We start from the raw sequence: 23444 nt of genomic DNA on the forward strand, positions 1-23444 counted from the left end.
GCGTTGTGCATAGAACCTTTGGCGTCTTGTATTCGCAACTCTAAGGATATCCATGGGGTTAAATTAAATAAAGGGGAACAAACACTAACTTTATTTGCAGACGATATCTTGCTTACAATTACAAAACCAATGCTTTCCCTCCCTAGGTTGTACCAATTATTAGAAGATTTTTCCAATGTTTCGGGTTTCAAAATAAATTCGGATAAATGTGAAGCACTCCCTCTATCATTACCAACACACACACAAAAGTTGATAGAAGCGAACTTTGATTTTAAATGGGTTAATCATTCCCTAAAATATCTAGGCATACAAATCACAGACACCATAGAAACATTGTATAAAGCAAACTACATCCCAATTTACAAAACTATAAGAAGAGATATATTGAAATGGAAGAAAGGGAACTTTTCTTGGTATGGCAGATTATCTGCCATTAAAATGAATGTCCTACCAAGACTGTTATATCTATTTAGAGCTTTACCTATTAAAATCCCAATAAAAGAGCTTGAAGAACTACAATCTGAAATTATTAAATTTATAAGAGGACATAAAACAGCTAGAATAGCTGCTCATATTTTAAAACAACACAAGCTATTGGGAGGTGTAGGAGTCCCTAATCTTAGAGATTATTATCATGCTGCCAGACTGGCACAAAATGCTCTTTTATGTAAAGATTGCCAGGGGATGACATGGCCAGGTACTGAAGCAGATATTGGAAGACTAAGCACTCCGGGAGATATATTATGGAAACCCTCAGATCCAAAAGACCAGAGGATAATTAAACTAAAAACTACAGAAGATTCTAAGCTTATGTGGAGGTCACTAACACATACAATGAAATTACTCTCGCCACACACTATTATAATACCTCTAAGTACACTACTCCCAAAAGAATTTCAAAAACAAATAGATAAGTGGGGAAATAAAGGCCTCTATAGGGTAGCTGATTTCCTAGACAATGGGAAGTTGTTGACATTTACACAATTAAGAGATAAAATACACCCAAATACATTGCACTGGTTTTTATATCTCCAAATTTCCCATGCTATAAATACATATAGACTAGGCAGCATCCCAGCCTGCCCAAAAACTGCTCTGGAACAAATGATAATGACACCCGGTAGAAATAAAAAAATGATTACACGCTTATACTTAGCCATTCAAGAAGCAAATAGTTCAGCAAAATTGGTAATTTATGACAAATGGGAACAAGATTTAGCTATAACCTATGATAGAGAAGATTGGAGCCAGATTTTCTCCTCAATGAGGAGAAGCTTAATAGGGGCAGACCTTATCGAAAATTCAATAAAAACCTCATATAGATGGTACCTTACACCACTGAAAACCTCACATTACACCACACAGGGTAGTAGATTATGTTATCGGGGATGTAATGGGATAGGGACCTATTTTCACATGTGGTGGGAGTGTCCAAAGATACAACCTACATGGGACAAGCTTTCTCAACTATTTAAGGTGATTCTAGACGACTCCTTTACATTATCAGCCTCACAGGCCTTACTACATATCCCTCAGGAGTCAATGAACTCGATTACTAATAGATGGGTTAATATTATATGTACAGCAACCAGAATATGTATAGCTAGAAAATGGAAAGTGGGGGCTCCAGAATGGGGTGAGGTAATGATCAAAATTGAAGATGTTTATAATATGCTAGAATCAGCTGCATGGATACAAGGGACATCTGAGAGATTCCAAAACATGTGGATACACTGGATTTTAAATAAACAGAAATATGTAGGTACATACAGATCAACACTAAGTAACCAATAAGGCTTTTTTAGGGCAATTAAATTGGAGAGAATAGGAACTTTCTTAAATATAGATATAGCGTTCTAAAGAAATCTACAACATTGTCACTGCTCGACGGGAAAAGTTTAAAGTTAAAGGTTTTTCTTTGTATACAGTTATGAAGTTTAGGTTTAGGGAAATGGGATAAGAGGGGGGAGGGGGTGGAGAGGGAGTTAGGGAAGGGGGGAGAAAAATTGATGAAAATGATATAAACAGGGTGCTGAAAACTTTAATTGTTTTAAGAATACTAGGACATTGTAACCCAGCACACTGTTTTATTATGTTGTATTTGATGTGATCCATGACAATAAAAATTATTTCAACTAAAAAACGAAATTAACATAAATTCTAACCTGTCTATTTTGTTTTTATGTCAACCTGGTTTTTCAATTTAATAAAAAAATTGGAGAAGAGAAGGAAAAAAAAGCAAAAAAAAAAAAGGCTGGCCATATTGTTAGAGTCTTAGTCTGATCTTCAAATGAGTAATAGATTTTTTCTGACAATTTTAAAAGTTATGTCTTTTTCCACTCCCACTGTACCATGTGACAGCCATCAGTCAATCACAAATGCATACACGTACCATGTGACAGTCATCAGCCATTCACAAATGCATATTCTTGCACATGCTCAGTAGGAGCTGGTGACTCAAAAAGTTTAAATATAAAAAGACTGTGCACATTTTGTTAATGGAAGTAAATTGGAAAGTTATTTAAAATTGCTTCTCTATCTCAATAATGAAAGGTTAATTTTGATTGAGTGTCCCTTTAATGCTGTTTATTAGCTAGTAGTGTCACTGTCAAAGAAATATCTCTAACTGCATCATCTGCCCTATTATACCTCTTCAGTCAAGATTTTATCTTAAAATGTTACACTTTTTTTAAATGTTTTTTTTAATTATTTATGCAAATGATCATTTGCATATTATTTTGTACAAATCTGTACTGCTTCTTAGATAGCTTGCTGTCAGCTTGGAAACAGTACAGATTTGTACAAAATAATATGCAAATGATCATTTGCATAAATAATAAAAATAAAAAAATTCAAATAAGTGTAGAATTTTAAGATAAAATCTTGACTGAAGAGGTGATCGTATGCAATCTAAGTGCTGCAGATGTGACAGTATGTATTTCTCATAATTTCAATTCAAACTTATCTCAGGTTAACAATAAGATAACTGCCCTTTTATTATACAAAATAATAATATATTGTATTCCTATGTAATTGTAATGTCCGAATTTGACTGTTTGAGCAGTGTTTGTGCGCATGTACTGTGTGTGTGCTTTAGTCTCCAGGTAATCAACACAATACAGATGTGCTGGTGCTTAAATGCAGTGTTTCTCAACCTAGGTCCTCAAGTACCCCCAACATGCAAGGTTTTCATTAAAGTTAAACCAGTGCACAGGTGAAGTAATTAGCTGATCAGTAACCATGTTTACTAACTTGCTCTCACGCATCAGCTGATTATTTCACCTGTGCACTACTCAACTATAATGAAAATCTGCCCTGTTGGGGGTACTTGAGGCCCGCGGTTGAGAAACAATGCTTTAGTTTAATTTAAGCTACTTCTATTGGGTTCATATGTGTGTTTCTCCGGCGTATCATAGACAGTGCCTCACTAGCCTCTGATTCACCGCACGTCACTACTGTAGCTGCATATAATATATGGCTTAAGAGTAAAGTGGGTTCCAGGATACAGCATGATCCAAGTTAATTCTGTGTGTGGGTAACAAAGAATAATGTAGCAGTGAGGGAAAGGGCAGCAACATTCATAGAAGTATAAAGATAAAAACTGGAGGGAGCAGAGATTTAAGGACATGCTGCTCAGCCTCTGCAACAAGGTGGTGCAGCAATTATAAGCAACTATCTAATGTACTCCTACTATCAATTTTTCTTGGTTTTCTTGTTATCTGTATTTGAAAACTGGGAGCCGGACCATTTTTGGTTCAACACTTGGGTAGCATTTGCTGCATGGTGGCTACATTTAGACACCAATCAACAAGCACTATCCAGGGTGCTGAACCCAAAATGGGCTGGCTCCTAAGCTTACATTCTTGCTTTTTCAAATAAAGATACCAAGAGAATGAAGGAAAATTAATAATAGGAGTAAATTAGAAAGTTGCTTGAATTTGCATGCTCTATCTGAATCATGAAAGTTTAATTTTAAATAGACTATTATCAGATTCCACAGTGCTAAGTGCAAACCAACAACAGGGAGGGTGTCTGAACTGCAACATGGGCACCCACTTTACAGTAGTGGCATCAGATACAAGTATTTTGCAAATCATATTAACTGAACCAATCCCCTGAGCTGCTCTAAAAGCTCTGACAGACAAAAACTGTAAAATATCTGCGTCACATATTGAAGTTCTGACAAAGTTCAATATTTTTTCTTAACCACTTTATTTATAGAGTGATTCTGTTTATGTTCATTTATTTTCTTCATCATCATAGAGAAAATTGTATATAAAATGGTTTAACATTTATTCTACATCTTATTGCCAATTAGAAGTTATGTGGTTCTATGCAATAGCTTTATAAAACTCTCTACCATGTAAAATTCACTTATAAAAACATATCAAATGTAGCTGCTAGAACAGTTTATAAGAAAAATAAAATAGAAAGTCAGTAATTATTGTTAAAAAAAAACTTGATGTTGATAATCTGCTATTTTATTGACTTCATTTATTGACTCTTCGGGGCTTTATTCTGCAGATTACCCCGTCCATGGGTCTAAGGGTCCCAGTGTCTAAAATCTTAAAGCTCTGTCCTTCAACCAGCTGGAACTCAAATCGCTGCAGCAGTTTAGTCATCACCACTTTAGCCTCCATCTGAGCAAAGGAAAAAAAAGACCAAAATGCATTTTAAAATAAATGTAATGAGGGTATCACATGACCAGTGAGTCAGAACCCGTTAGAGTCCTTCCCTTCGGTGACAGGGATGGTCTTCTGATATATGTGCTTGGCTGCCTTAATGCAAAGAGACGATGGCCTCTAGTTATCAAGCTGCAAATACAATGGAATTCCGCAGCGTATTTGTGGCGAGTCTGATTCGCCTTAGTTATCAAAGGCTAGAGACCGGCAAAAGTAGAATATAGTGATGTAAGCTATGATCCGCCGGTCTCAGTCCGACACAGATCGATTCTTACGTCACTCCAGATGTGCTGAACGCAAGTTCGGCACAATCTGACTACTTTTGCTAGTTATCAAAGAACTAGCAGGTATGCTTGGCACTTTTCCGGCCCAGCGTACCTGGTTTTCAATCCGCCGCCCTGGAGGCGGCGGATCCCATAGGAATCAATGGGAGTCTGACAGCAGCGAGAGCTCATGTTCACTGCTGCCCGATATCCCATTGATTCCTATGGGAACGTCTGCACCTAACACCCTAACATGTACCCCGAGTCTTAACACCCCTAATCTGTCCCCCCTACACCGCCGCCGCCTACATTATACTTATTAACCCCTAAACCGCCGCTCCCGGACCCCGCCGCCACCTACATAATACCTATTAACCCCTAATCTGCCGCCCCCTATACCGCCGCCACCTATATTAAATTTATTAACCCCTATCCTGCCCCACTATACCGCTGCCACCTACATTATATTTATTAACCCCTATCCTGCACCCCCCCTATACCGCCGCCACCTATATTAAACTTATTAACCCCTATCCTGCCCAACCTACACCGCTGCCACTATATTAAACTTATTAACCCCTAAACCTAAGTCTAACCCTAACCCTAACACCCCCCTAACTTAAATATTATTTAAATAAATCTAAATAAAAATTACTATTATTAACTAACGGCTAGATTTGGAGTTTTGTCGGTAACGACCCGAAAAGCTAACGCCAGCTTTTTTCTGGCCGCACCATAAAAATAACTCTGGTATTGAGAGTCCACATAAAGGCTGCGTTAGGCTCCAAAAAAGGAGCGTAGAGCATATTTAACGCAGCTTCAACTCTCGATACCAGAGTTGCTTACGCCTCAAAAACGTGCTCGTGCACGATTCCCCCATAGGAAACAAAGGGGCTGTTTGAGCTGAAAAAAAACCTAACACCTGCAAAAAAGCCGCGTTCAGCTACTAAAGCAGCCCCATTGTTTGCTATGCGGAAACACTTCCTACGTCTGCACCTAACACTCTAACATGTACCCCGAGTCTAAACACCCCTAACCTTACACTTATTAACCCCTATTCTGACGCCCCCGCTATCGCTGACCCCTGCACATTATTATTAACCCCTAATCTGCCGCTCCGTAAACCGCCGCTACTTACATTATCCCTATGTACCCCTAATCTGCTGCCCTAACATCGCCGACCCCTATATTATATTTATTAACCCCTAATCTGCCCCCCACAACGTCGCCTCCACCTGCCTACACTTATTAACCCCTAATCTGCCGACCGAACCTGAGCGCTACTATAATAAAGTTATTAACCCCTAATCCGCCTCACTAACCCTATAATAAATAGTATTAACCCCTAATCTGCCCTCCCTAACATCGCCGACACCTAACTTCAATTATTAACCCTTAATCTGCCGACTGGAGCTCACCGATATTCTAATAAATGTATTAACCCCTAAAGCTAAGTCTAACCCTAACACTAACACCCCCCTAAGTGAAATATAATTTACATCTAACGAAATTAATTATCTCTTATTAAATAAATTATTCCTATTTAAAGCTAAATACTTACCTGTAAAATAAATCCTAATATAGCTACACTATAAATTATAATTATATTATAGCTATTTTAGGATTAATATTTATTTTACAGGTAACTTTGTAATTATTTTAACCAGGTACAATAGCTATTAAATAGTTAATAACTATTTAATAGTTACCTAGTTAAAATAATAACAAAATTACCTGTAAAATAAATCCTAACCTAAGTTACAATTAAACCTAACACTACACTATCATTAAATTAATTAAATAAAATATCTACAATTACCTACAATTAAACCTAACACTACACTATCAATACATTAATTAAATACAATATCTACAAATAACTACAATGAAATAAACTAACTAAAGTACAAAAAATAAAAAAGAACTAAGTTACAAAAAATAAAAAAATATTTACAAACATAAGGAAAATCTTACAACAATTTTAAACTAATTACACCTACTCTAAGCCCCCTAATAAAATAACAAAGCCCCCCAAAATAAAAAATGCCCTACCCTATTCTAAATTACTAAAGTTCAAAGCTCTTTTACCTTACCAGCCCTGAACAGGGCCCTTTGCGGGGCATGCCCGAAGAAGTTCAGCTCTTTTGCCTGTAAAAAAAAACATACAATACCCCCCCAACATTACAACCCACCACCCACATACCCCTAATCTAACCCAAACCCCCTTAAATAAACCTAACACTAAGCCCCTGAAGATCATCCTACCTTGTCTTCACCTCACCAGGTATCACCGATCCGTCCTGGCTCCAAAATCTTCATCCAACCCAAGCGGGGGCTGGCGATCCATCATCCGGTGGCTGAAGAGGTCCAGAAGAGGAGTCTTCATCCTATCCGGGAAGAAGAGTAGATCCGGACCGGCAACCATCATCTTCCAAGCTGCATCTTCTTTCTTCATCCGATGAGGACCGGCTCCATCCTGAAGACCTCCACCGCGGACCCATCTTCATCCGGCGACGTCCAACTAAAGAATGACGGTTCCTTTAAGGGACATCATCCAAGATGGCGTCCCTCAAATTCCGATTGGCTGATAGGATTCTATCAGCCAATCGGAATTAAGGTAGGAATATTCTGATTGGCTGATGGAATCAGCCAATCAGAATCAAGTTCAATCTGATTGGCTGATTGGATCAGCCAATCGGATTGAACTTGATTCTGATTGGCTGATTCCATCAGCCAATCAGAATATTCCTACCTTAATTCCGGACGGATCGGTGATACCTGGTGAGGTGAAGACAAGGTAGGATGATCTTCAGGGGCTTAGTGTTAGGTTTATTTAAGGGGGGTTTTGGTTAGATTAGGGGTATGTGGGTGGTGGGTTGTAATGTTGGGGGGGGGTATTGTATGGTTTTTTTTACAGGCAAAAGAGCTGAACTTCTTGGGGCATGCCCCGCAAAGGGCCCTGTTCAGGGCTGGTAAGGTAAAAGAGCTTTGAACTTTAGTAATTTAGAATAGGGTAGGGCATTTTGTTATTTTGGGGGGCTTTGTTATTTTATTAGGGGGCTTAGAGAAGTTGTAATTAGTTTAAAATTATTGTAAGATTTTTCTTATGTTTGTAAATATTTTTTTATTTTTTGTACTTTAGTTAGTTTATTTCATTGTAGTTATTTGTAGGAATTGTATTTAATTTATTTATTGATAGTGTAGTGTTAGGTTTAATTGTAACTTAGGTTAGGATTTATTTTACAGGTAAATTTGTAACTATTTTAACTATTTTAGCTATTAAATAGTTCTTAACTATTTAATAGCTATTGTACCTGGTTAAAATAAATACAAAGTTACCTGTAAAATAAATATTAATCCTAAAATAGCTATAATATAATTATAATTTATGTTGTAGCTATATTAGGATTTATTTTACAGGTAAGCATTTAGCTTTAAATAGGAATCATTTATTTAATAAGAGTTAATTAATTTCGTTAGATGTAAATTATATTTAACTTAGGGGGGTGTTAGTGTTAGGGTTAGACTTAGCTTTAGGGGTTAATACATTTATTAGAATAGCGGCGAGATTCGGTCGGCAGATTAGGGGTTAATAATTGAAGTTAGGTGTCGGCGATGTTAGGGAGGGCAGGTTAGGGGTTAATAAATATAATATAGGGGTCGGCGGTGTTAGGGGCAGCAGATTAGGGGTACATAGCTATAATGTAGCTGGCGGCTCTTTGCGGTCGGCAGATTAGGGGTTAATTATTGTAGGTAGGTGGCGGCGACGTTGTGGGGGGCAGGTTAGGGGTTAATAAATATAATATAGGGGTCGGCGATGTTAGGGCAGCAGATTAGGGGTACATAGGGATAATGTAGCTGGCGGCGGCGTGCGGACAGCAGATTAGGGGTTAATAAGTGTAGGTAGCTGGCGGCGACGTTGTGGGGGGCAGATTAGGGGTTAATAAATATAATATAGGGGTCCGTGGTGTTAGGGGCAGCAGATTAGGGGTACATAAGGATAACGTAGGTGGCGGTCGGCAGATTAGGGGTTAAAAAATGTAATCGATGTGGGGGGACCTCGGTTTAGGGGTACATAGGTAGTTTATGGGTGTTAGTGTACTTTAGAGTACAGTAGTTAAGAGCTTTATGAACCGGCGTTAGCCCAGAAAGCTCTTAACTACTGACTTTTTTCTGCGGCTGGAGTTTTGTCGTTAGATTTCTAACGCTCACTTCAGACACGACTCTAAATACTGGAGTTAGAAAAATCCCATTGAAAAGATAGGATACGCAATTGACGTAAGGGGATCTGCGGTATGGAAAAGTCGCGGCTGAAAAGTGAGCGTTAGACCCTATTTTGAGTGACTCCAAATACCGGCGGTAGCCTAAAACCAGCGTTAGGAGCCTCTAACGCTGGATTTTACGGCTACCGCTCAACTCTAAATCTAGCCGTAAATTATTCCTATTTAAAAATAAATACTTACCTATAAAATAAACCCTAAGGCCTAGATTTGGAGTTCGGCGGTAGCCGTCAAAACCAGCGTTAGAGGCTCCTAACGCTGGTTTTGGCCGCCCGCTGGTATTTGGAGTCAGTGATTAAAGGGTCTAACGCTCACTTTTCAGCCGCGACTTTTCCATACCGCAGATCCCCCTACGCCATTTGCGTAGCCTATCTTTTCAATGGGATCTTTCTAACGCTGGTATTTAGAGTCGTTTCTGCAGTGAGCGTTAGAGCTCTAACGACAAGATTCCAGCCGCCTGAAAATAGCAGGAGTTAAGAGCTTTCTGGCTAACGCCGGTTTATAAAGCTCTTAACTACTGTACCCTAAAGTACACTAACACCCATAAACTACCTATGTACCCCTAAACCGAGGTCCCCCCACACCGCCGCCACTCGATTAAAATTTTTAACCCCTAATCTGCCGACCGCCACCTACGTTATACTTATGTACCCCTAATCTGCTGCCCCTAACCCCGCCGACCCCTATATTATATTTATTAACCCCTAACCTGCCCCCACAACGTCGCCGCAAGCTACTTAAAATAATTAACCCCTAATCTTCCGACCGCAAATCGCCGCCACCTACGTTATCCCTATGTACCCCTAATCTGCTACCCCTAACACCGCCGACCCCTATATTATATTTATTAACCCCTAATCTGCCCCCCTCAACGTCGCCGACACCTGGCCTACACTTATTAACTCCTAATCTGCCGAGCGGACCTGAGCGCTACTATAATAAAGTTATTAGCCCCTAATCCGCCTCACTAACCCTATAATAAATAGTATTAACCCCTAATCTGCCCTCCCTAACATCGCCAACACCTACCTTCAATTATTAACCCCTAATCTTCCGATCGGAGCTCACCGCTATTCTAATAAATGTATTAACCCCTAAAGCTAAGTCTAACCCTAACACTAACACCCCCCTAACTTAAATATAATTTACATCTTACGAAATAAATTAACTCTTATTAAATAAATTAATCCTATTTAAAGCTAAATACTTACCTGTAAAATAAACCCTAATATAGCTACAATATAAATTATAATTATATTATAGCTATTTTAGGATTAATATTTATTTTACAGGCAACTTTGTATTTATTTTAACCAGGTACAATAGCTATTAAATAGTTAAGAACTATTTAATAGTTACCTAGTTAAAATAATAACAAATTTACCTGTAAAATAAATCCTAACCTAAGATATAATTAAACCTAACACTACCCTATCAATAAAATAATTAAATAAACTACCTACAATTACCTACAATTAACCTAACACTACACTATCAATAAATTAATTAAACACAATTGCTACAAATAAATACAATTAAATAAACTATCTAAAGTACAAAAAATAAAAAAGAACTAAGTTACAGAAAATAAAAAAATATTTACAAACATAAGAAAAATATTACAACAATTTTAAACTAATTACACCTACTCTAAGCCCCCTAATAAAATAACAAAGCCCCCAAAAATAAAAAATTCCCTACCCTATTCTAAATTAAAAAAGTTACAAGCTCTTTTACCTTACCAGCCCTGAACAGGGCCCTTTGCGGGGCATGCCCCAAGAAGTTCAGCTCTTTTGCCTGTAAAAAAAACCATACAATACCCCCCCCCCAACATTACAACCCACCACCCACATACCCCTAATCTAACCCAAACCCCCCTTAAATAAACCTAACACTAAGCCCCTGAAGATCTTCCTACCTTGTCTTCACCATCCAGGTATCACCGATCCGTCCTGGCTCCAAGATCTTCATCCAACCCAAGGGGGGGTTGGCGATCCATAATCCGGTGCTGAAGAGGTCCAGAAGAGGCTCCAAAGTCTTCCTCCTATCCGGCAAGAAGAGGACATCCGGACCGGCAAACATCTTCTCCAAGCGGCATCTTCGATCTTCTTCCATCCGGTGCGGAGCGGGTCCATCTTGAAGCAGGCGACGCGGATCCATCCTCTTCTTCCGATGTCTCCCGACTAATGACGGTTCCTTTAAGGGACGTCATCCAAGATGGCGTCCCTCGAATTCCGATTGGCTGATAGGATTCTATCAGCCAATCGGAATTAAGGTAGGAATTTTCTGATTGGCTGATGGAATCAGCCAATCAGAATCTAGTTCAATCCGATTGGCCGATCCAATCAGCCAATCAGATTGAGCTCGCATTCTATTGGCTGATCGGAACAGCCAATAGAATGCGAGCTCAATCTGATTGGCTGATTGGATCAGCCAATCGGATTGAACTTGATTCTGATTGGCTGATTCCATCAGCCAATCAGAAAATTCCTACCTTAATTCCGATTGGCTGATAGAATCCTATCAGCCAATCGGAATTCGAGGGACGCCATCTTGGATGACGTCCCTTAAAGGAACCGTCATTAGTCGGGAGACATCGGAAGAAGAGGATGGATCCGCGTCGCCTGCTTCAAGATGGACCCGCTCCGCACCGGATGGAAGAAGATCGAAGATGCCGCTTGGAGAAGATGTTTGCCGGTCCGGATGTCCTCTTCTTGCCGGATAGGAGGAAGACTTTGGAGCACCGGATTATGGATCGCCAACCCCCGCTTGGGTTGGATGAAGATCTTGGAGCCAGGACGGATCGGTGATACCTGGATGGTGAAGACAAGGTAGGAAGATCTTCAGGGGCTTAGTGTTAGGTTTATTTAAGGGGGGTTTGGGTTAGATTAGGGGTATGTGGGTGGTGGGTTGTAATGTTGGGGGGGGTATTGTATGTTTTTTTTTACAGGCAAAAGAGCTGAAATTCTTGGGGCATGCCCCGCAAAGGGCCCTGTTCAGGGCTGGTAAGGTAAAAGAGCTTGTAACTTTTTTAATTTAGAATAGGGTAGGGAATTTTTTATTTTGGGGGGCTTTGTTATTTTATTAGGGGGCTTAGAGTAGGTGTAATTAGTTTAAAATTGTTGTAATATTTTTCTTATGTTTGTAAATATTTTATTATTTTCTGTAACTTAGTTCTTTTTTATTTTTTGTACTTTAGCTAGTTTATTTAATTGTATTTATTTGTAGGAATTGTGTTTAATTAATTTATTGATAGTGTAGTGTTAGGTTAATTGTAGGTAACTGTAGGTAGTTTATTTAATTATTTTATTGATAGGGTAGTGTTAGGTTTAATTATAACTTAGGTTAGGATTTATTTTACAGGTAAATTTGTTATTATTTTAACTAGGTAACTATTAAATAGTTCTTAACTATTTAATAGCTATTGTACCTGGTTAAAATAATTACAAAGTTGCCTGTAAAATAAATATTAATCCTAAAATAGCTATAATATAATTATAATTTATATTGTAGCTATATTAGGATTTATTTTACAGGTAAGTATTTAGCTTTAAATAGGAATAAGTTATTTAATAAGAGTTAATTTATTTCGTTAGATAAAAATTATATTTAACTTAGGGGGGTGTTAGTGTTAGGGTTAGACTTAGCTTTAGGGGTTAATACATTTATTAGAATAGCGGTGAGCTCCGGTCGGCAGATTAGGGGTTAATAATTGAAGGTAGGTGTCGGCGATGTTAGGGAGGGCAGATTAGGGGTTAATACTATTTATGATAGGGTTAGTGAGGCGGATTAGGGGTTAATAACTTTATTATAGTAGCGCTCAGGTCCGCTCGGCAGATTAGGGGTTAATAAGTGTAGGTAGGTGTCGGCGACGTTGTGGGGGGCAGATTAGGGGTTAATAAATATAACATAGGGGTCGGCGATGTTAGGGCAGCAGATTAGGGGTACATAGGGATAACGTAGGTGGCGGCGTTTTACGGAGCGGCAGATTAGGGGTTAAAAGTGTAATGCAGGGGTCAGCGATAGCGGGGGCGGCAGATTAGGGGTTAATAAGTGTAAGGTTAGGGGTGTTTAGACTCGGGGTACATGTTAGAGTGTTAGGTGCAGACGTAGGAAGTGTTTCCCCATAGCAAACAATGGGGCTGCGTTAGGAGCTGAACGCTGCTTTTTTGCAGGTGTTAGGTTTTTTTTCAGCTCAAACAGTCCCATTGTTTCCTATGGGAGAATCGTGCACGAGCACGTTTTGGAGGCCGGCCGCGTCCGTAAGCAACTCTGGTATCGAGAGTTGCATTTGCGGTAAAAATGCTCTACGCTCCTTTTTTGGAGCCTAACGCAGCATTTGTTTTAACTCTCGATACCAGAGTTAAATTTATGGTGCGGCCAGAAAAAAGCCCGCGGAGCGTTAACAGCCCTTTTACCGCCGAACTCCAAATCTAGGCCTAAGATAGCTACAATATAACTAATAGTTATATTGTAGCTATTTTAGGATTTATTTTTATTTTACAGGCAACTTTGTATTTATTTTAACCAGGTACAATAGTTATTAAATAGTTATTAACTATTTAATAATTACCTAGTTAAAATACTTACAAAATTCCCTGTAAAATAAATCCTAACCTAAGTTACAATTAAATCTAACACTACACTATCATTAAATTAATTAAATAAATTAACTACAATTACCTAAAATTAAATTCAATGAAATAAACTAAACTATAGTACAAAGAAAACAAAACACTAAATTACAGAAAATAAAAAAAGAATTACAAGAAGTTTAAAATAATTACACCTAATCTAAGCCCCCTAATAAAATAATAAAGCCCCCAAAATAAAAAAAATGCCCTACCCTATTCTAAATTACAAAGTAATCAGCTCTTTTACCAACCCCTAAAAGGGCTTTCTGCGGGGCATTGCCCCAAAGTAATCAGCTCTTTTACCTGCAAAAAAAAATACAACCCCCCCAATATTAAAACCCACCACCCACATACCCCTACTCTAACCCAACCAAACCCCCCCTTAAAAAAAACCTAACACTAACCCCCTGAAGATCACCCTACCTTGAGCCGTGTTCACCCAGCTGGGCCGAATTCTTCATCCAAGCGGGGCAAGAAGAGGTTCTCCATCCGGCCGAAGTCTTCATCAAAGCGGGGCCGAAGAGGTCCTCCATCCTGTAGAAGTCTTCATCCAAGCGGTATCTTCTATCTTCATCCAACCGCGGCTCCATCTTGCAGACCACCAACGCGGAACATCCAGCTGGCCCGACGACTACCCGACGAATGAAGGTTCCTTTAAGGGACGTCATCCAAGATGGCGTCCCTCGAATTCCGATTGGCTGATAGGATTCTATCAGCCAATCGGAATTAAGGTAGGAAAAATCCGATTGGCTGATCCAATCAGCCAATCGGATTGACCTCGCATTCTATTGGCTGTTCCGATCAGCCAATAGAATGTGAGGTCAATCCGATTGGCTGATTGGATCAGCCAATCGGATTGAGCTTCAATCCTCCGACACGGAACATCCAGCTGGCCCGACGACTACCAGACGAATGAAGGTTCCTTTAAGGGACGTCATCCAAGATGGCGTCCCTCAAATTCCGATTTGCTGATAGGATTCTATCAGCCAATCAGAATTAAGGTAGGAAAAATCCAATTGGTTGATTCAATCAGCCAATCGGATTGAAGCTCAATCCGATTGGCTGATCCAATCAGCCAATCGGATTGACCTCGCATTCTATTGGCTGATCGGAAGAGCCAATAGAATGTGAGGTCAATCCGATTGGTTGATTGGATCAGCCAATCAGATTTTTCCTACCTTAATTCCGATTGGCTGATAGAATCCTAGTTAATAACTATTTAATAACTATTGTACCTAGTTAAAATAAATACAAACTTGCCTGTAAAATAAAAATAAACCCTAAGCTAGCTACAATATAATTATTAGTTATATTGTAGCTATCTTAGGGTTTATTTTACAGGTATTTATTTTTAAATAGGAATAATTTAGTTAATAATAGTAATATGTATTTAGGTTAGGGGGTGTTAGTGTTAGTGTTAGACTTAGGTTTAGGGGTCAATAAGTTTAATATAGGTGGTGGCGGGTCCGGGAGCGGCGGTTTAGGGGTTAAACATTTAACTTAGTTGCGGCGGGGTCCGGGGGCGGCGGTTTAGGGGTTAATATATTTTTTAGAGTTGCGGAGGGCTCCAGGAGTGGCGGTTTAGGGGTTAATTACTTTATTTAGTTGCGGCGGGGTCCGGGAGCGGTGGTTTAGGGGTTAAACAATTTATTTAGTGGCGGCAGGGGCCGGGATCCACAGGATAGGGGTTAATAACTTTAATATAGGTGGCGGCGGTATTGAGGGCGGCAGATTAGGGGTTAATAGGTATAATGTAGGTGGCGGTGGGGTCCGGGAGCGGCGGTTTAGGGGTTAATATATTTATTATAGTTGCGGCTGGGTCCAGGAGTGGTGGTTTAGGGGGTAATAACTTTATTTAGGTTCGGGGGGCTCCGGGAGCGGCGGTTTAGGGGGTAAAACAGTATAGTTTAGTGTGGATGCTTAGTGACAGGCTAGCAAGAAAGCTGCGAAGAAGCCGATGAGCAGCCAGATCGATGACTGTTAGTTAACAACAGTCCGCTGCTCATCGCACCATACTTGGTTCACAGCTTCTTGACAGCTTTCTTGATAACTTTGGCGAACGTATTCAGGTCCGCGGCAGCGATGGTAAGCGAGCTTAGGCGAGCGTATTGGGCTGGCGAATGCAGGAAAGTAGACGGCTTCATACATAGAGGCTGTAGTATTGCCCTTCATTCTTGACCCTTCTATGTCCCTGCCCAGGATCCTGTGCCAGAAGAAGAAGCAGATTGCATGCAGGGAAATCAATTGTAGGATAGCTTAAAGAGACATAGTACTCATGTTTTTCTATTATGAAAAGAGCAGGATTTTAATATGTGAAAAAGATAGATAGATAGATAGATAGATAGATAGATAGATAGATAGATAGATAGATAGATAAATAGATAGATATATAGATGGATTATAGATAGATAGATAGATAGATAGATAGAGGGAAAGAAAGATAGATGATAGATAATCAGACTACGGAATTTGGTGGCGCTATACAAATAAATGATAATAATAATAATAAATAGATGGATAGATAGATAGATAGATAGATAGATAGATAGATAGATAGATGAAACATGATCTTTTAGATGTAAATGAGAACATTTTTGAGTACAATGTCCCTTTAAGGTAAGGGTAGAGGTTATGGGTCTGGACAAGAGTGAATAAGCATAAAGGGAATACAGAGGACCATGATCCTGATCTGGGATCAGATGTAGACACATATTAAGTAAAAAAGGCTAGACAGAGAACCTGTAGACATGGGACCTTCAGTTTGTGAGGACTGAAGCGGGTATTTATGGGTTGTATGTTTCAGTATAGGTACTATGGAGAACTGTGACTATGTGCTGCTATGTGTATGGATTTGTGTACATCTACCTACCTGGGCAAACACCTGACCAACACAGGAGCGCGGACCAAGGGAAAAAGGGAAATACGTGAAGTATGGCCTGTTAGGGAAAAAAAAGTTAAACGGCTTATTAATATACTTAAAAAACTATATAACATTTAGTATGTAGGGTCCAAATACTCACTTGGGGGCATCTGGACTGAATCGCTCTGGGTCGAAGGTGAGCGGATCCTTATAAAATGTCTCCATTCTTCCCATCACATAAGAGTTCAGCTATAGACACAGGGATTAGACCATTATATTACAACAAAAGAAAACTTTCAGGTTTTTTTTTTTAGTTTTTTTTTTTTTTTTAATCCAGCTATGTCCTTTGAGTAGTTATCTTTGCTGGAATAAAAAGTGTTACACAACTACACAACCCAGGAGTACAAAAATAATCCCCTCTTATAAATAAGAACATGCAACTTTTGCGCTAGAATAGTCTCTTTAAAAGATTATTATTTCTTGTATTAAGCTATTATAGTTACACATAGTCTGTGCAGGGTTAGAAAAAAACACACTTCAGTGCTGGGGGACAGTAGATAAGGTAAATAATCTTACATGGGCTTTCAAAATAAGGATATGGAGGGCCACTAGCAGGTCTGCACAGGGAGCAGCAGGATTATTTTTATTCACTTAGCAGCATAATATACTTATCATATACACTTTAATTTGTTTACAGTTGTTATTCTCTATGTTTTGATATATACATTCAAATGGCCATGGACTAATCACAATTACACTAGTATTGTACAGTATATTAGGTTATATCACTCTGCTAGCTCTGTGCAGGGCACATTATGTAGCTGGTACCTGTGAGGTTGGTACTTAGGTGGTATGTGCTGTGTATTACACTAGTGTTATGTACTGTATATTAGGTTATATACCTCTGCTAGCTCTGTGCATATTGTGTAGCTGGTACCTGTGAGGTTGGTACTTATGTTAATAAGTGCACAGGAGTAGCCAACTCAGTTATAAAATGATCAGTTCACCATGTATGAGACTCCAAATAATAAGCTTAAGTCAGTTTAACATTATACAAAATTTAATACATATAAAAAATACAAGTAAAATATTATTTAATTAATCTATTGACACAGGTGTCTTTAACAATAAAACAAACTTACTACTCGTTTAAAAATGATTGGCAAGTTATCTCTACTTAAAAAGCATTAACTAGATATGTGATTTATCCATATAGTATCTATTATTAAAAATGGAATCTAAATAGTAACACCTTGCAGAAAAATAAACTTACACCTAGATTTAGAGTTCTGCTTTAGCCGTCAAAAGCAGCGTTAAGGGGTCCTAACACTGCTTTTGGCTGCTCGCTGATATTCAGAGTCAGCCAGGAAAGGGTCTAACGCTCACTTCCTCACCGCGACTCCAGGCTACCGCCGGTATTTGGAGTCTTGGAAGAAGTGAGCGGTAGACCCTCTACCGACAAGACTCCTACAGCCAAAAAAAGTCAGTAGTTAAGAGCTTTATGGGCTAACGCCGGAATATAAAGCTCTAAACTACTGTGCTACAAAGTACACTAACACCCATAAACTACCTATGTACCCCTAAACCGCGGCCCCCCCACATCGCCGCCACTCTAATAAAAATTTTTAACCCCTAATCTGCCGACCGGACACCGCTGCCACCTACATTATAGCTATGAACCCCTAATCTGCTGCCCCTAACATCGCCGTCCCCTATATTATATTTATTAACCACTAATCTGCCCCCCCAACATCGCCGCTACCTAACTACACTTATTAACCCCTAATCTGCCGACCGGACCTCGCCGCCACTATAATAAATGTATTAACCCCTGAACTGCCGCACTCCCACCTCGCAAACACTATAATAAATATTATTAACCCCTAATCTGCCCTCCCTAACATCGCCGCCACCTACCTACAATTATTAACCCCTAATCTCCCGGCCGCACCGTCGCCGCTACTATAATAAAGTTATTAACCCCTAAACCTAACTCTAACTCTAACACCCCCCTAACATAAATATAATTTAAATGAAACAAAATAATATTCCTAAAATTAACTAAATTAATCCTATTTGAAACTAAATACTTACCTATCAAATAAACCCTAATATAGCTACAATATAACTAATAATTACATTGTAGCTACTTTAGGATTTATATTTATTTTACAGGCAACTTTGTATTTATTTTAACTAGGTAAAATAGCTATTAAATATTTAATAACTATTTAATAGCTACCTAGTTAAAATAATTACAAAATTACCTGTAAAATAAATCCTAACCTAAGTTACAAATACACCTAACACTACACTATCAGTAAATTAATTAAATAAATTACCTACAATTAGATAAATTAAAATACAATAAAATAAACTATTCTATAATACAAAAAAACACAAACACTAAATTACAAACAAAAAAAAAAGAATTACAAGAAGTTTAAACTGATTACACCTAATCTAAGCCCCCTAATAAAATAAAAAATCCCCCCAAAATAAAAAAATGCCCTACCCTATTCTAAACTACCAAAGTAATCAGCTCTATTACCAGCCCTTAAAAGGGCTTTTTGCAGGGCATTGCCCCAAAGTAATCAGCTCTTTTACCTGAAAATAAAAATACAATGCCCCCCCAACATTAAAACCCACCACCCACATACCCCTACTCTAACCCACCCAAACCCCCCTTAAAAAAACCTATCGCTAACCCCCTGAAGATCTCCCTACCTTGAGTCGTCTTCACCCAGCCGAGCCGAATTCTTCATCCAAGGTGCGCAGAGGAGGTCCTTGATCCGGTAGAAGTCTTCATCCAAGCGGGGCAAGAAGAGGTCCTCCATCCAGTAGAAGCGGCGTCTTCAATCTTCATCCATCTGGATCGGAGCGGAGCCATCTTCAAAGGAGCCGACACGGAGCCATCCTCTTCAACCGACGACTTCCCGATGAATGAAGGTTCCTTTAAGGGACGTCATCCAAGATGGCGTCCCTTCAATTCTGATTGGCTGATAGAATTCTATCAGCCAATCGGAATTAAGGTAGAAAAAATCTGATTGGCTGATGCAATCAGCCAATCAGATTGAAGTTCAATCCGATTGGCTGATCCAATCAGCCAATCGTATTGAACTCGCATTCTATTGGCTGTTCCGATCAGCCAATCGGATTGAACTTTAATCTGATTGGCTGATTGCATCAGCCAATCAGATTTTTCTACCTTAATTCCGATTGGCTGATAGAATTCTATCAGCCAATCAGAATTGAAGGGATGCCATCTTGGATGACGTCCCTTAAAGGAACCTTCATTCGTCGGGAAGTCGTCGGTTGAAGAGGATGGCTCTGTGTCAGCTCCTTTGAAGATGGCTCCGCTCCGGATGGATGAAGATTGAAGACGCCGCCTGGATTAAACACTTCTACCGGATGGAGGACCTCTTCTTGCCCCGCTTGGATGAAGACTTCTACCGGATCAAGGACCTCCTCTGCGCACCTTGAATGAAGAATTTGGCTCGGCTGGGTGAAGACGAATCAAGGTAGGGAGATCTTCAGGGGGTTAGAGATAGTTTTTTTTAAGGGGGGGTTGTGTGGGTTAGAGTAGGGGTATGTGAGTGGTGGGTTGTAATGTTGGGGGGGTATTGTATTTTTATTTTCAGGTAAAAGAGCTGATTACTTTGGGGCAATGCCCCGCAAAAAGCTATTTTAAGGGCTGGTAATAGAGCTGATTACTTTGGTAGTTTAGAATAGGGTAGGGCATTTTTTTATTTTGGGGGGATTTTTTATTTTATTAGGGGGCTTAGATTAGGTGTAATTAGTTAAAACTTCTTGTAATTCTTTTTTATTTTTTGTAATTTAGTGTTTGTTTGTTTTTTGTATTATAGAATAGTTTATTTTATTGTATTTTAATTTATCTAATTGTAGGTAATTTATTTAATTAATTTAATGATAGTGTAGTGTTAGTTGTATTTGTAACTTAGGTTAGGATTTATTTTACAGGTAATTTTGTAATTATTTTAACTAGGTAGCTATTAAATAGTTATAACTATTGTACCTAGTTAAAATAAATACAAAGTTGCCTGTAAAATAAATATAAATCCTAAAATAGCTACAATGTAATTATAAGTTATATTGTAGCTATATTAGGGTTTATTTGATAGGTAAGTATTTAGTTTTAAATAGGATTAATTTAGTTAATTTTAGGAATATTATTTCGTTTCATTTAAATTATATTTATGTTAGGGGGTGTTTGGGTTAGGCTTAGAGTTAGGTTTAGCGGTTAATAACTTTATTATAGTAGCGGCGACGGTGCGGCCAGGAGATTAGGGGTTAATAATTGTAGGTAGGTGGCGGCGATGTTAGGAAAGGCAGATTAGGGGTTAATACTATTTATTCTATTGTTTGCGAGGCGGGAGTGTGGCGGTTTAGGGGTTAATATATTTATTATAGTGGCGGCGAGGTCCGGTCGGCAGATTAGGGGTTAATAAGTGTAGGTAAGGTAGCGGCGACGTTGGGGGGGCAGATTAGGGGTTAATAAATATAATATAGGGGTCGGCTGTGTTAGGGGCAGCAGATTAGGGGTTCATAGGGATAATGTAGGTTGTGGCGGTGTCCGGAGCGGCAGATTAGGGGTTAATAATATAATGCAGGTGTCAGCAATAGCGGGGGCGGCAGATTAGGGGTTAATAAGTGTAAGGTTAGGGGTGTTTAGACTCGGGGTTCATGTTAGGGTGTTAGGTGTAGACTTAGAGAGTGTTTCCCCATAGGAAACAATGGGGCTGCGTTAGGAGCTGAACGCTGTTTTTTTTGCAGGTGTTAGGTTTTTTTTCAGCCCAATCTGCCCTATTGTTTCCTATGGGGATATCGTGCATGAGCACGTTTTTCCAGCTTACCGCTACCGTAAGCAACGCTGGTATTGAGGGTTGAAGTGGAGCTAAATTAGGCTCAACGCTCCCTTTTCTGAGCCTAACGCAGCCCCTCAGACAACTCTAAATACCAGCGTTGTCTTAAGGGTGCCCTGGAAAAAAAAGCAGTGTTAGCTACGCGGGTCTTTACCGACAAAACTCTAAATCTAGCCGTTAGTATCCTATTGCATACAATGTAAAATTGACAAAGTCCCATACATTTAATCAATCATTTAATCAAAAATAACACATCAGCGGAGGAAGTGGATTTCGTCAATAGGGGACAGAGGTTCAAAGTACAACATTCCCCCACTCTGCTATTTCTGAAATAAAGCGGACGTGGTTTTACAACAGAGAACTTACTAACAAGGTACCAAGTTTAAACACACCTTTAAAAAAACCTGCAGGTACGACTTTGCTACAACTTTGTTATTACAAGCAATACAGAGCAAAAAATCTTGTTTACAGCAACGGTTGGGTAAAATCATATACCAAACGAACTGATTAGAAAAAGGTGCTGAGTAAATGAATACACCTAAGAACTGGGACTTTGATTAAATGTATGGGAATTTGTCAATTTTACATTGTATGCAATAGGATACTAAGTTTATTTTTCTGCGAGGTGTTACTATTTAGATTCCATTTTGAATAATAGATACTATATGGATAAATCACATATCTAGTTAATGCTTTTTAAGTAGAGATAACTTGCCAATAATTTTTAAACGAGTAGTAAGTTTGTTTTATTGTTAAAGACACCTGTGTCAATAGATTAATTAAATCATATTTTACTTGTATTTTTTATATGTATTGAATTTTGTATAATGTTAAACTGACTTAAGCTTATTATTTGGAGTCTCATACATGGTGAATTGATCATTTTATAACTGAGTTGGCTATTCCTGTGCAATAATCTACATATAGTTATATTTTATGAAGATTAATTAGTTTTTCAGCAGACTGCCTTTGGCGCCTCCCACAACCTTTCTTTTAATTTGTATGTTCTTGCAATTAGGTATATTCTTACTTTTGGATATATCTGTGTTATAACTTTTTAGCCACACTTTGTGAGAATAGGCCAGTACTGTTTAACTGTAGTCCTAGACAAATCTTTCTAACTTTAAGGTTGGTACTTATGTTGATTCAGATGGGTTACACCTAATATACAGTACATAATAGTGTAATACACAGCACATCCCACCTAACACATACCAAACTTCCGAATTTACTAATCTAATCCGAACCGAATACATCTGAATTTATTCGAGTCCGAATGAATCCGAAATGAATACATTCGAATGTATCCAAATTCGAATTGATCCGAAAATGAAATTAGAAAAAGTTTGAATCGGTCCGAAAAGAAACAACACAAATTTTCCTGCTGCACACACGTCTATTAGGAACCCTTAAGGGGATATGAAACTCCAAATTCTTCTTTCAAGAATTAGGTAAAGCAAACAATTTTAAACAAATTTACAATTTACTTCTATTATCAGATGTGCTTCATTCTCTTGTTATCAATTATTGAAGGAGCAGCAATGCCCTATTGGGAGCTAGCTGATCACAACAGGTGAGCCAATGACAGGAGTCATATGTGCAGCAACCATCTGCAGCTAGCTCCCAGTATTGCATTGCTGATTCGCAGAATACCAAGGTAATTTAGAAAGTTGTTATAGTTGGTATACTCTGAATAATGGAAAAAAATGTGTTACATGTCCCTTTAATTGTAATACAGCTAGAAAGTGCTTTTTGCAAGAAAAGAAAGTGCTTTTTATTAGTATCAGGATTTTAAGATTATGATATGCACACATGGGGGCCGATTTATCAAGGGCCGAACGG

General features: G+C 38.7%; 1 protein-coding gene across 1 annotated transcript in view; it reads right to left on the minus strand.

Annotated features, from left to right (window-relative positions):
- Positions 1–4193: 4193 nt before the first annotated feature.
- LOC128644857 (cholesterol 24-hydroxylase) overlaps positions 4194–23444 on the minus strand; it is a 118698-nt gene continuing 99447 nt past the window's right edge. Inside the window, exons 13-15 of the mRNA XM_053697478.1 lie at positions 16880–16968; positions 16729–16795; positions 4194–4640 (exon numbers count right to left, since the gene is read on the minus strand). Of these exons, the coding sequence (XP_053553453.1) occupies positions 4491–4640; positions 16729–16795; positions 16880–16968 (306 nt within the window). The 3' untranslated portion in view covers positions 4194–4490. The remainder of the gene's footprint in view (positions 4641–16728; positions 16796–16879; positions 16969–23444) is intronic.

The sequence above is a fragment of the Bombina bombina genome, chromosome 1 (genome assembly GCF_027579735.1).
Source record: "Bombina bombina isolate aBomBom1 chromosome 1, aBomBom1.pri, whole genome shotgun sequence".
Classification (NCBI taxonomy): Eukaryota; Metazoa; Chordata; class Amphibia; order Anura; family Bombinatoridae; genus Bombina; species Bombina bombina.